The 15,367-nt window shown below is 42.3% G+C and overlaps 1 protein-coding gene across 2 annotated transcripts in view; it reads right to left on the bottom strand.

The window, feature by feature from the left end:
* Positions 1-12,748, bottom strand: part of khdrbs3 (KH domain containing, RNA binding, signal transduction associated 3) — a 113,914-nt gene extending 101,166 nt beyond the window's left edge. For both annotated transcript variants that reach the window (XR_004698725.2, XM_035182042.2), the window contains exon 1: positions 12,293-12,748. Coding sequence is in view for 1 of the 2 variants with exons in the window: in XM_035182042.2 (XP_035037933.1) it covers positions 12,293-12,383 (91 nt within the window). In the remaining variant the exon portion in view is untranslated. The remainder of the gene's footprint in view (positions 1-12,292) is intronic.
* Between the last annotated feature and the right edge of the window lie 2,619 nt (positions 12,749-15,367).

The following is a 15,367-nucleotide window of genomic DNA, read 5'->3' as shown; positions in this document are numbered from 1 at the left end:
CTGAATTATATTTCCTACCCCCCTCTGCCAAGGTCCAGCAGTCCCCTTATGAAACCTCATTCAAATTCACTAGATGTGTATTTTTATGTAAATCTGCACCCAAGTGCACACTCTCATAAATATCAGTCCCTAACACATGTCTGATTTTTTAAATCAAGATCCAAGTATAATTCTCTGAGAAATCAAAGAAAATGGAAATGGCCCTATCACACAAGAAAGTGAAGAGAAAATCTGGAGCCAGCTCTGCACCAAAATTTGTTGTTTTCTCCCCTGACCTGTATCGCATCCTTCCTCCGGTAGCTTTTACATAATCCTGATAAAAAACTGAAAAATGTAGACGTAAACGTAACCTCCTTGGCCTATAGGTAAAAATAAAGTTAGGTTAAGAATTGAATTATTTGTAATGAGCGACATATAAACAAGAAAGTACAGTGAAGTCAGGTCTGTGTTGCTAAAACCTGCCGCGAGGTTGCAGTTTTGTTGTTGAAAAAAACTAAACAATCCCCAAACATTTCCTGCAGACTAATGATGGCTGCAGAGACAGACGGAGATTTAACAAGCGGACGGACGGAGACACACACTCCGAGGTCAAACTTTAACAAGCCTCTTATTGGGCAAAGCCTGGGTCAAACTTTAACAACAAGTGCTGCCAAATGGCACAGTGAGGAGCACGTATGAGTCACCGGTCCAAATGTGTCCAACAGTGGTCGTTTATTACCAAGCAGCAGTGACTTGATAACATGGGCTTGTGATGAGGGTCATATATTCTGGCTTGACCCCTTGTTTATTGTTTGCCTATAAGACTTAATGAATGTTTTACAGCCAATCGCTACAGTAGTGACACATTCACAGGGCTAACAAGAAAGTATGTACACACTGCATCTGGTCGCTGTGCTGCACTAATGGAGACGAGGAGAGGAGATTATTCGGCATGTTTAATAGCAGCCGTGAATACAAATTAAACTGTGCTTTGCGTCGTCTTTTTAATTTCAAGATTTACTCGGCAAGCCATGGGATGGAGGAAAAAAGAGGGGTCACAAGAAACAGAGGGAGATGTTCCTTAAAAGCACAATTAGGTTTTTATATCGGTTTCTTAAAATAGAGAGGGGAGACACAGCGAAGCAAGCAGGACACGAGGAAAGGTCTCTCTGGAGCTGCTGGTAAACGAGCATCCATCTCTCCTCCTCTGTCAGCCCGGGATAATGTCTCCTGCTCCAAAAACCCAGAAAGTGCACTTAACTTTCATTTACTGATGCCGCCCTCCCCCATTAAAGATTCATGCCCACCGCCACCGAAGCTTCGGCGTCTCCTTCTGCTTCCAAAAGGTGAGGAGGATATTTAATACTTTACACACCAGAGAAGATGAATGGTGTTAATTGTTACTTTGTGAAAAGAGTGATGACATTTTAAAATCTTCTGTTTCTTGTCATAACATCAAAATGACAATTAACATAAGATAATCTTCAGACATGAAGTGCAGTTTGTGTTCATGGCTCCTCTTTTTCACCCAGAGAGATATATATTTTTTCTGTTCTGCATCTGTTGCGTGTTTCCAACACACCCACTCACTTGCGGTAAATCCTGCGGAGGATCTTCTGCTGTTTTCTCAAATGGACTTACTCACACATCAGAGTTTTTACAAGGGGGCTGGCCCGGAGAAACTCCAGGGAATGTCCGCAGCAACTGACTCTGACATTTGCACTCTCACACACAGCCCCTCCAGAGGTTCAGTACATGTGGAAAAGGAACTTTATGCAGGAGCTTCTGATTTTTGCACTTTAATTGTAAACGGGTAAAAATGGCATTTTTGCCCATCCATCTACACTCAAAAACATAAAGACAAGGATTTATAGTTTTTTAACCATTTATTATAAATCTAAAATTGATTTCTTGCATTTGCTAAAATATTCAAAAGCCTAATTCGGTAAACTAGAAGCAGTCGAGCCTTTGCCAGCGGTTACAGCTTGGACTCTTCTTGTCTGTACAAGCTTGGATTTGGATCAATTGATCTCCTGCTTCCTGTCATTGTCAGGTCTCTCTCCAGATCAGAAGCAGCTCCACTTAAAGGATCGCTCTGTATTTGGCTGCTTTCATCCTCCCCTCAGTTCCGACCATGTCTCCCTGTCCAGGCTGAAACGTGGGACCTCAGATACACAGGCAAGTACCTTTTTAATCTGTGGTCTCCAAACGGTAAAAACAGAATCACAGTAAACAGGATGCACTTAACTACAGCAAAGGCAAGAAGTATAAAAGCTTTGTATTTTTCACTTAATTTTGTATCAATAGAAAATAAAATCTACGACACAAAAGAAAATCGGCGAAAAGAGAAAGGGTCAGACTACTTCCTGTTGAATGATGTATTCTGGTCATGTTTCTTTTTTTAGGGATTTGCAATATGCATATTTGTCAAGAAACTGCAAACCTCCCTCGTCTGTGCTGTGCTACAACAATATTGTTTTCTTTAAAAGAACAAAAATCCCCCCTTGCAAATATGGAAAAAATGAAATAAAATAATACGAAACAGGCTTTTTCCTGAAAGCAGAGCTCAGGGCATGAGATCAGAGTTTGTGTGACGGAGAAGCACTCAAGACAGAAAACAGAGCAGGGTCTATTCTTTCCCTTTTCACCCTCGCGTCCTGTTGGGCTGCGACATCAGCAGCTCGGTGCAGTCGACAACACCAACAAGTGTCTGGGAACGGATTGGAGGCCTTTCTCAACAATGTAGAAATTCTGACATCAACACCCGAAGAGCATGAATACACTTAATCTCAAGAAGAAAATTTTAACACAGTTCTGCGGAGTAATTGCTGCATTCAGACAAAAAAGAGAGATTCCGATTTTCGGGGCAATCTGTGAGCCTCTGAACTGTGCGTACTGCGCTTAAAAGAACTATTTTTAGGCTTTGATTGTGAGCTTTTGATGATCTAATGCCAAGACTAGACTCGCAGAAGTAATAAAGAGGGCTGTATACAGAGTGGGCACATTCATTCTCAGAGGGGCTGAGGGATGTGCGGCCTGCTTAACTGCACAAATTCCCATAACATCAAAAATAACTGAGGTTGTGATCTTCAACCTTGGGTATTTTCCCCCCCACGTCACAGTGATGTTTGAGATGAGCTCAGAAATCATAATATTGTACCTAGCGCAGTATTTACTGAGAGTGTAGGTGACTTACACCATCTGTTTATAAAGCAACAGGGCTCAGGCAGACGCTCTGCCAGCAAAAAGGCACAAGGTCCCCGGGCTTATCTTGGTAGAGGTGTGCTGCCGCCGCTCCTCGGCACCAGCGAGGTGGAACGATAAACATAATTAAATTGAGTTGGATTACACAAAATGGATCGGATCAGTAGGGAAGGCGGAGAAGCTAATCCAGTGCAATCCTCTCTATAGAGGTGCCAGCCACATAAAACGACATAAATAAAGAAGAGGGGAAGGGAAGCGGCGGCTGTCAAAGGGAGATCAAGGCAGGGGCACAGGAAGGACCCCATCAAGTAAGAAACAAGCTCCAAAGTCGAAAGTCAACTGCCTGGTGCAGTTCAGTGGAGGAAATCAGAAACTGAGTAAATACAACAATTTCATTTTAAATGTTTGCTACTGTACGTAAGTGTGGAGCACAGGATGTGTCTGGGAGGCTTCCACGGAGTTAGAAAAGAGTAGGCAATGAATCTACACCGCTATCCTTCCAGGGAGTGGGAAATCACACTCTGCTCACAGCAGTAATGACAGTGATTTAGTCACGGATGAGGTGCGCCCCTCCCTCCAGATCTTCACCTTTTAAGTGCAGTTAAACACGCACGCTGAAAAAATGTGTTTTACTTAACAGTCGCGGGGAGTTTCTGTGTTTTCCTCTAAGACATCTGAACTTTTTTATTTATCACTAACACATCTACGACAGCACTCCCATCAACTCTTTTTTTTTTTCGATTTCAACTCCCTTTCCATTACACTCCTCCATTTTTTGTGCCCCCCCGCCCCTCCTTCCCTCAGATTCCATTTTCCCTTTCGTAACTGACTTTGGTACAATCCCCTTACAAATAACCTTTCCCCGGGGAAAGAGACTCTTACTTTCTCCGCAGCCCTGCCAACCCACTCCCCTCTTTTCTATCCCCAACTCCCATTGTCTCTCAGCCTCAGGCACAGTAAACAGATTGACACAGTCTGGCAGCGTTTTTCTTCTGCTTCTCAAACTAATCCAGTGTAATCCCAGTCGGTCCGTGTCCTGTCTCTGGCTTCACATTATCATCCAATAAAATTATGATTAATGGATCCATAAGTGAAGCAGGAAAAGCCAAAGCAGGGGTGATGACGTTGAGGTGATGCTATGGGCTCTTCTCATATTCTAGTAAAGACCTGTTCTGCCTGGACAGGGTGAACACTAAGGTTTTAGCACCAAGTAACAAAAAATGTCAATTAGCGAATGTCTGTGGTTAACGTCAGTTTGTGGTCTTGTTTACGTTAATGTTTCTCCTAATTACAATCTTCTTGTGTGGCTGCTTGTGTTTATCACACATTCAATATTTGTCTTTCTTTGTTAACCAACATAGATTGGCTGCAACACATATGTGTGTATCCGGTATCCGGCAACCGGATTTACGTGCTTCTCTTTAAAGGGTTGACTGCAAGGTCAATGCGCTGTTATTGGCTGAAATACACACAGGGGAGGACAAATGCATGGTGGGGGATGTATTTACTTGGTTTGTTTCCAGTGCATATGCCCACAAATGGTTTCAGACAATGGATGATGACCTGAGGGGAGTGACATTGAAGCGGAATACAGCAGTTACTTTGACTGTGATAATGACCTAAGCTGCTTTCAGACATGCACTGAACTCCGGATAATCTCAGGACATTCTTCACAGGGGCTGTATGTGAGAACGCAAATGTCTGAGTGAGGGGCTACAGACTTTTCTCCACAGTTCCTTCGGCCAGCCTCCTAGTAAAACAACTCCGGAGAATGTCCGAATGAGACCATGTGAGAACACTGCAAGAGATCCTCCGGAGGATTCACCGCGAGCGATTGGGCGTGTTGGTGACGTTTCTGACATAGGAAGCAAAACAAAGAGAATACAAATATCTCAGGATGTAAAAGCAGGGCCATAGACATAGAAGACACAGAGGAAGATGGTGATAATGGCAGCAGTATTAATTCATTAAGTCATAAGCCTGAAGTAAGAATTTATCCGCTACAACATCGTTACAGGATCACTAAACCTTTATTTCTGTCTTTGAAGCAGAATGAAACATTGAATTAAAACCTTTTCAGAGATTAAACCTTTTGACTTTCACTGTAAATCATTGCATTTACACAAATATTCAGCATTAAAGCACGTAACAAAAAATGTGCTGTTTGCCTCGAGTCACGTCGAGTTCCCAAGGCAAAGGCAATGATTTACAATAAGAGTCAAAAGTTAAGTTCACAAATTGTTTTCATTTCATGTTTCTATCTGCCTCAGCGGCTGAGAATAAAGGTTTTAGTCAACGTTTTTCAGAAAACCCTCAGGTTTTCAGTTTTGAAACAATGCTCAGGTTTTAGAAAGCTTTTCTTTAATTCGCCTTAGGCCCTAATGTGTTAATGAAAAAAAAAGTTTTGTGGAAAAACCCAAGTGTAAGGTATCAAAAAAAAAAAAAATGTATTGTTGTATCAGAAAATTTAAAACAATACCCAGCAGCATCGGATTCAGACCTAGAAACACATATCTCTACAAACGATCCCGTCACTAGAACTGTGGAATCAGCTTTCAGCGTACTCCTGCCCAAACAAGTGCAGTTTGCATTATTTAAGCTGCCCTGGCTGGCTGGCCGCTTTAATTGGAGAGTCTCCTCTTGGATAGTTGTTCCAGCACAGACAGCTCAAGGCAGGCGTGCGCCGATGGATGCACACAGGTGGAAGGGGGGAATGCACATCTTTGTGGCACTTGAAATGTGAACGCAGCATTTGTACCGGAGCAGCATGTTCTACATGGAAGTTTGACAGTCTCAACATTAAATCAACAAGCTGAGCCTACAACAAGCTTTGTGCCAGTTGGAGAGGATCACCAATGTGCGGATGGGATTGCGCGGATGATGACAGAGATGCATGAAAGGACCAAGGAACCAACAGCTGGAGAGGAGTAAATGGAGTAAATAAGCACTGGTTCCTGCTCTGACTTTTAAACATGGTGAAGAGGTGAAAACAAGACCAGAAAAAAAAGTCATTAATATTCCAAATCGTACTCCAGAAGTATTTTTTGCCAGCAGCTCTTTTAAAGGGCAGACTCGAACATCTTTCATGGGCAGACATAAAGGTTGACGACACGTCCTCCCTTCCTCGGCCAAAATATCTCTGGTGACGGTGCCACCATATTGTGCTTTTCATGTCATTTGGAGCCAGAGTCTGCACAGCTGGGAGCCGTGGTATCAAAGTTCCGCCAATACACGAGCTCAGCCAATCACGGGTCAGAATCAACTCTCAACCATGACCTTTCATCACAGAAACCGTCTTTAGAAAAAAAATGTTGAACTTTTTTGTTTGGTCTATGTCCCATCTGCTAACATGGAGGAGGCAAGATTTATGATCTACACTGTAGCCTGCCACCAGGGGGCTATCAAGATGGTTTGGCTTCACTTCACATTTGTCCTCCATCTTTATACAGTGTATGGTATCATGGTCGAAAGCCAAATAAGACCCTCGAGCCACTCTACTCCTTTCCTTGTTAGCTGTTTCACTATTTTTGCTAGCTAGCAGCTAACTTTGCTTGTATTCTGTTGGGTACAAATAGCATTTCTCAATATTGTGTCACTGAAAACTGCTCTCTGCCGCTGGTAAAGAAGTTGTTTATGGCAGCATTGAGAGTGAAATGGGAAACGTGAGCCATGGAACCAAAACAATGAGCTGAAAGATGTTAAAAGGCCAAAATTGGGTTTATTTAGGTTTTTTACTTCAAGCTATTTTTTTACTTTACAAATCATTTGAATTGCTCACGTGAAAATATTAATCTGTACGTGTCAAGCTTTACATTTTGTATTGTTTAAGTTTATTTCTTGCTTCTTTCCAGTTATCAGGTACAAATCTGCTAAATATAAAATGACTGCATATGTCTTTCATCCATTACATCATAATATGTCACCATATATTGGATAACTTCTCACTGATAACTACAGTGTGTGTTTGTCTACATGCAGAGGAAAGCAAGTATCTAGTATGTAAATATTCCAGGTTTCACATTTCCCTGTCTTAAAGCCGAGGAGGTGCTGAATCTGAGTGACATATATACGCTAAATGGCAGCATCTCCGGCTCATTATTGCCACCATATGGAGTGAGAACGTGCCTTCCTCATTAGCAGTGAAATCAATGCAGCCTTGTGACTCGTCGCGTCTCCAAACGACTCGCTGTTAGGTTTTATAGCCCGAGTCTGCCTGTGTTCTGCTCTGGCTCTCGTTTCACCCCTGGACTCCGGTGGGAGCTGCGGCACGGCAAAGACACGGCTCTGCAAACACCTCGTAGCCACGGCTCCGCACAGCAGCCAGCCACTGCTCGTCTGAATGCAAAGCGGGCTTCTCCGGAGCTCCCCGCCGTCTGCCCTCTTTTACAGTTCACTTGCAAGTTCACCGCAGCTGAGGGCACAGAATCACCGCTCGGCTCTCGGGCCGAGTGCAGCGCCGTGGCCGGGGCCCTCCACCTCACTGTGTGGCTCGGTGTGTCGGCCGGCCGCAGATCCACAGATCATTATCACTCTCAAGCGATGTTTCCCCAACAAAACGATATCTCTGCCTTTGATCCTTTGCCAGAGCTTATTTTTTTGTTCACTTCTGGGCATTCTAACCCAGGAACTGCTATGACTTGGGGCAAGACTCGAGCTCGGCTAAAAATACCCGTCTGCTTTGCTTATGGGATGGAGCTGTATGAATTAGCAACAGGGCATCATGTCTGAAATACTTTTCCAGACCTGCTCAGTCTGTGCAGATATTGTAGTTGTTTTTTGTGCATCTTTTAGTTGTTTTTCTTTCTTTCTTTTCTGTGGGTAAGCAGTCTGAGGCTGTTAATGGAATTCAAACAGTGAGCTGGACTCCTGCTGTGGAATGTCCAATTAAAAAGCACTAGATATGGAGCTTATGCGCAGCGCTGAGGTTACAACGTCCAAACTGGGCCAGAGTGGGCTCCACGCTGCTCTGCATCCACTAACTCGACAAACAGAATTCATCACAGTGCACGGAGACACTTTTAACTCTGTATTGTTTACAGCAATCTTTCCTGGGGAGCCACGCGATTCATCACACTTTGAAGCGATTTAGATTCGATTTAACTTATACCAAAAACATCTAATAATCATAATAACAATATTTATATACATTCTGCCTGCAAGATGAGGGAGTGAAACATAGGGATGACAGATTTAATGAAATACAACATTTCATTTCTCTTGCTTTTTATTGTACAGTCTTTCACTTCAGTCCAGAGCCAAAACAATTCCATTCCATCTGTATATGTATATGTATATATATATATATATATATATATACAGTTATGGAGACCATTTTTTCTGTTTAGGATCTGAAGATTTCTTTCTTTTTACTATTTCTCATTATTTCCTGAATATGTTCTTGACAAAATCGATTAATTTTTAAGTTCAACTTCTTTTCTGGGGATTTCCACCAACTGTCAGTCCTCATGAATGTTGACCAGAAAAACCCACTGGAGTGGGACGAGTTAACGTTAGTAAGCCGATTACGTTTCACAAAGTCAGCAAACAGCCTCACTTTTATCCAACATGTGTTCCACACATAATGCTCCGGCGTCATGACTTGCTGGCAAAGCTTGCTTGATTTCTCTTCATTTAGCGTTAGCAAAGAGAACAACAACAACAACAGACTCGTCTTCTGAGGGCAGAACAGGTCAGATGGGATATTTGCATTATTCTCACATTTGAACTACAACTTGCTGTTTCCATGGTTAGAAAGAAATGTTCATAATCGAGAAAATCACACATGAATAAATTAAAAAAATACGTGTTACTTCTAGCAATTGTGCCCCCGTGCACTGAGGGGCTGTGCTGACTTAATGTAAATAACAGATGCACTTCATGTCACCCAAGGTGTTCCCGTACCTTGAAGCCACTCATCAGTATGCTGCTGAGTGTTTTTCATTCCATGTAGGCTGCTGGTCCTGCTTGTCTCCTATTTTGGCTTAAGAAATTTCTCGAGTTCCAAGTGTCGGCTGCTGAACTGTATGAAGCTTGTCACAGGGGCAGAGATATGGTCCTTGTGGGAGAGGAGCTCTGAGAACGGCCCGTACTTATCAAAGCAGTCCGTCTCCGTCCCCGAGCTTCGAACACAATGCCCTCCCCTCTAATTTCTCCTGAATGGAAGTCTCTCTAGACCCGGGTAGTAATCTCCTATTTGCCGTTTTGAGCGCGGCAATTCTTAGTTACTCTAGCTCTGCTCCCCGCAGCCCCCTGCCAATTGCATAATCAAGTCCAGAACTCATCAGCAAGATGGCAGAAGAAGTGCTCTATTAAGCTGCATCGTGTTCCATCTGTTGTGCGAGAGAGAGATAACAGTATTTACAGTTTTTGGAGTCATGGCAGACTGTTTCGGCCAAATTTTGTGCACCGCAGAGTTCCGCTTACTTCATGAAATGTCACGGATTAATTCCGCCGCTTGCGATGGTGTCCAACAGCAATCTTTTGCCCCCACCAGAAATATCACAAACTAACTTCAGTGGAAGTGAAGCAGGAACTTTAGGATACTGTAAAACTATTTGAATGTTAAAAAACAGCGGGGGAAATTACTCTAAAACTCTTTGCTGGTTTGTTCTGGCTCTTACACGTTTATTCCATTTTTAGGGGAAATGCCAAATTTCTGTCGTAACTCTACTGAGGACATGCAGTGTGGAATAAGGACTAGGGGAGAAGAGGTGGTAGGTAAGTAATCAGCGTTCCAGTCGTCTCTCTATCAGAGAGCGGAATATTTGTTCTTGGAAGAAAAATGAAAGAGTAACCCAGATTTGAAAAATGAAACCAGCTGATGACAAAAAAGATGCTGAGTGAAGCAGCTTTATCTGCCTCCCAGGGTAGAATAAATTAATCTTACTGTACATGAATCAGCTCACTGAAAGATGCATTAACCCAAAGCTGTTCTTTAGGACAAGAGCCTAATCAATAACTGATGTTGTCAGGGCCAAAATATTAATAACACCAACATACAGTGGACTGTAGAAGTATGGAGCCGTTTCACTTAATACATCTGGATATTTAAAGGTCACAAGGGCCAAAGCTGGAATCAAGGGACCTACATAATTCATTCACTACACTACGGAGATGAATGAGCCACACTTTTAACACTAGTTCATTACAATTATTTTATCAGTGGGCGATCCGAGGACAGAGCAGGAACGCACCAACTCTTTCATGTCGGGAACTTTCAGCAGTTTCACTCTGCAATTAATTTGACCACGAAAAAGCCAATTTAACGAGATTCAATCTGATTATATCAGAGGGGAAGATTTGCATGAGCGATAATGTGATGGACTTGGAGCCAAAGTGATTAGTCAATTAATCGTTTAGTCAGTCGAGGGAAAATTAAACGGAAATTATTTTGATAAACAACGAGTCCTTAAAGTCATGATTGGAAAATGCCAAGTGCTTGGTATTGCAATGATTTGCTGCTTCTCTCTTATTATGTCTCAAGCAAAACATTTAATGATGGCAACTTGAGGAAATTGTAAGGGACATTTTTCTCTATTTTTTGACATTTTATGCACTTCATAGTTTTTTGATTACTTGAGAAAATGATCAGCAGAACAATAAATAATGAAATAAACCCGTAAGCTTAGACAGGGAGTTCAAAAGGTTTCAGTATAGTCAGAAAAGTAATTCTACTTGTCACTTGTAAACTCCAGCAAGTAAACAACATTCAAATTAAATCAAGCCTCCCGTTGCTAGTGGCCCTCTGGAACCCTTTTAAGGAGCCCTCGAGGTCCCAGGCAGCAGCAGCTTCAGAAGTGACATGGCTGTGTGTGTAAAACCAGGCTGCTGCAGCATCTGGAGCTTCAGAGGAATGAGTTACAGTGCAGCAGGACTGTTTACAGTCAACTCATGCTGCCTGTCTGTTACCTTTAAAGCCAACAACACCCGTCCCACTCAGAGTCGAGACAAAAGCCCACGAGTGGTGCTCGAAGCGTGCGCGCCTCGGATGCTGTAACAGTGCACTCCCCCACACGAGGAGCTCCACGCCGCCGCGTCTGAAGAAGTGTTTGCAGGAATAAAAAAAATATTCTGACAGCTTCAAAGCAGAAGGCTGTCCAACGGATTAATTAAAGCGTCTGCCGCTGCTCCATCCGTTCAAGATTCCATTTCAGTCACGTCCACTTCTTCAAAGGGGGGAAACACATGTAGTACATTTGAATATGAGTAATATGAGTGAGATTATTCCACTACTTGAACCACGGCCATACACTCACACACATGTCTGCACTGGATAGAGATGCCTGCTGCCTGAAAGCTGGGATGTCAAGTGGGTTTGGATTTAGTTTGCTTCACTTAAGTTTATCCAAGAATTGCCTATTTGTTTTGTTAACTTCTGTGATGTCTGTTAAATGCAAACATCTATTTGATATCATGTATAGTGTTATATTATTGTACTAATAACAGTTTTGCACTGACCTCCTTTTATGGTACTATTTGCACAGTCTATCTATCTATCTATCTATCTATCTATCTATCTATCTATCTATCTATCTATCTATCTGTAGTGTCCAGACAGTGCCTCCATTCATAGGTGTTTCATGAGATGCCATCTGAAGTGTGAGTGTGAGGGGGGGGGGTCTCCACATATTCACCATCATTCACCCGCATCAACATTTTCTATTTGTTAGTGTTTAGCAACTATATATATATAATATATTGCAAAAAGTATGATATTTTTAAACAAGTGCAAACACAAAGGCTATTATTGTATTTGTCCTATCCCTGTCCGTCCCCTGCTTGTCTAGTTCACATGAAAGTTTCTGTCCTGTGGTTTAACTAATGGAGCAGGTGCAGTCTTCAGTCAAACCCTGGCCTTTACACGCTGCTGGTACACCAGGCTACAACCTGGCAAAACTGCTATGATTAAAAAAAACAAAATGGACCGTGCAATATGAACGTGTCCAAAACAGGAAATAGAAAGTAGAGCCACAAACCTCTTATTTTTAACTTAAAGGTGGGCGGGCTGCTGGAGTCATGCAGCCCCGCAGCACCGACGCCATGCAAGGCGTTCAACCTGCTGTGGCGCGCACACCCCACCGGCACCTTCCACACACCACCGGGCATTTACCTTGATCCAGTAGCCGCAGGGAGTGAAGAAAAGACGGATCCATCGTGTCCTTCTCTGCCATAAGCTCCGGCAGGTACTTCTCGCTCTCCATGTCGTCCTGGACCTCGGGCTCCAACTCAGCGACTCGGGTGTTGTTCAAGTAAAGAACAGTGCAAAGAAAAAAAAAAACAACAACAAAAACTTCGAATCAGCGTCCACGCAGCTCCGAGTTAGGACACCGCCGAAGCTCTCGGGGAAGCGGCGTGAAAACCCAACAAGGCGGGAGATGCTGTCATTCGCGCTGCGGGAGCATCTCTCAGTCCTCACGGAAAACACACGCACGGGAGCACACACGCGCGCACACGCACGGCGAGCGTGTTAAGTGTGAGCGGGAGCTTTTTATCTCGTCTGCGTGTGGATGAGTGAACAGAGCCGCTCTGCGCATCACAGCCGGTCCGGGGCTGCCTCTCCTCTCTGGGCTCAAAGTCTCTGTGAAGCCGCCGCTCTTCTCTCCGGAGCTCCGCGCGGAGGCTCGGCCTGCCATTGGTGGGTCGCTGTAAAGGGGGCGGGGACACCGCGGCCGAAGCGGAGCTGTCCGCGGTGCTGAACCCGCAACTGCATTATTATGAATATTGTTATTATTATTATTATTATGTAACTAAGTATATTTACTTCGTTGCTGTGCTTCAGAACATATGTTATGTATGTGTACTTAAGTCGATTATTTCATTTCATTTACGCCACAGCATATATCAGCAAATATCTGTACTTTCTACTCTGCTACATTTTAACAATGCAATGAGCTACATGTTCACAACGTTTTTATAGTTTTAAAAGTCATATAAGTGAACAATGAGATGCGACCATCCAGTCTCCATTAATTAATATGTTTTCAGTATCTGCATCATTATTTGATTCTACACTCGCAAGTACTTTTACTTTGAACTTAGTTATATTTAAATGGAAGTACTTTCTTTTACTCAACCTGAAAGTTACTGTGGTACTTTAACTCAAGTAGAATAATTGAGTTCTTCCTCCATCACTGCTTGTATGTAATGTTGGAATCACTCATCTTATTATGCCCTGTACTTTTAAAGATGACCAGCAGTGCAGTTTGGACTGTTTTGAATGAAATTCTGTTTGCATGAAGTTACCATCACCAAAACCTCCAAACCTGCTCAATAAACAATAACAGATCTGAGATGAAACTCACTCAGTGAGTAATTATATCACATAAATTTGACCCAGAAGCCAAAAAGTATACTCCCATATAGGAATACTACTTTTAATGAGCAATAAAATCTAAACCAATCAATATGGTATACCCATTAACAGATGAATACATATTAATTAAAAAGCAGATAGATGATGCATATTGGTCAATGTATTATGGCTCTTTTTCTCTCCACATGGACTGTTTACCTGTGGGCAACCAAAATGTGATTGGTCAAACTCAAAATTTAACCCAGACGACTTCCAGCGCCAAAATCACTCGCCCCCAGCTCCAGATTCTGCATATTCACGAGCAGAATACAATCGTATAGATTATAAAAGTTAAAGAGTAAGTACTCTAATTTGGTAGATCCCAATAGGCATTGTATTTTCCAATCAGATTCTTTTTCAATAACATTTTCAAACATCACAGAGAGGGTTTACAAGAACAACATCATCAAGATATCACCATGAACATTTTATAGGTAATGAAAAATGCTGGTATATTATCTGCACAGACAGAGTGACTCACTGCACAGACTGTTTCAGGGCAAAAGCTGCTCCACACATATTTCCCAGTGTTTTCTCACATGTAATTAGATTAGAAATAGAAACACAAGGTGCAGGCATACAACTGACCTCTGAGAGCTGCCCACACATCCAGCAATTATACATAATGTATATATGAAATTGGCATAGTCATTCATCAGCTGAGAGACCCTATCTTGGTGCAGACCATGAAGCCATGCATCAAAGACAACAGAGCCAGATGATGTATTTTATGAGAAGTACAGTTGACCCTTTATATTTGAGGTCAGTATAGTTACAGGAACAAGCTCAGGAAGCTTCATAATTGTCCTCTTTACTCGTTAGGGCAATTGATTGGGACTGCATGACTCCTCAGCTTTTACTTGTTAGGACAAGCTGTCAATAGCTCTCAGGAAATCCATTCACCTTCTCATAGACCTCACATGCTTTTCTCCTGGGTGTGTTTATGAATTAATTACATAAGAAAAGCCCGTTGTTGTTGTTTAGGAAACACACAGGCGTATTAAAGCCCCCATCACAACTTGAGGCGCACGAGAGTCTCCGGTTTTGTAGAACAGAGAGTGAAACTAGTGACATTAAGGGACAGACACAGAGTTTGTCCAGACGGCAGATATCTACAGATACAGCCACAGATCCACTTTATCAGACATCCTGAGACTTGCGTTTCCTGGAAACATACAATAATTCCATCTTTATAGGCGAGCCTTTTTATAGACCTCCATCCCTGTCTAATGTTCCGCTTCCTTTAACTCTGCTCTGTCTCTCACAGCGCTGTGAATTATATCGTAATGTATCCTTACTTTATTTATTTTTCCATCTATGTTTTTATTCTATCGTGTGTAAGAGAGAAGCACTTTTTATTGTGTGTTTTAAAAAGTGCGATACAAATACAGCTTTACTTACTTACTTACAATGAAGACAAAAATGTCTTTGTGAGGAATGGAAGGTGCTTAAAGGTCGGGTGAAAAAACAGGATTTGTATACAGCTTCATATTTGTTAGAAAATAAGGGAAAGAGATAAGAATTCTGTCAATATTTGTGGAGGATGCTGAGGTAGCTTCAGGTGGGCGGTTATCTGTAGGCTGATCAGCGCTGGTTATATAATTGAGATTTTTTTTCTTGCCTTTCTATTTCAATAACTTGGAGAAATGTGACCCACTGGCTAAAACCAAGAAAGGTTTCATGTATATTTATCAACATTTTATCCTCCATGAACTGTGGATGGGTATTTATTTATATATATATATATTTGTGTGTGTGTGTGTGTGTGTGTGTGTGTGTGTGTGTGTGTGTGTGTGTGTGTGTGTGTGTGTGTGTGTGTGTGTGTGTGTGTGT

Source organism: Hippoglossus stenolepis, chromosome 17 (assembly GCF_022539355.2).
Source record: "Hippoglossus stenolepis isolate QCI-W04-F060 chromosome 17, HSTE1.2, whole genome shotgun sequence".
NCBI lineage: Eukaryota > Metazoa > Chordata > Actinopteri > Pleuronectiformes > Pleuronectidae > Hippoglossus > Hippoglossus stenolepis.
Note: the sequence above shows the minus strand (reverse complement) of the source record. Positions and strands in the feature narration are given on the sequence as shown.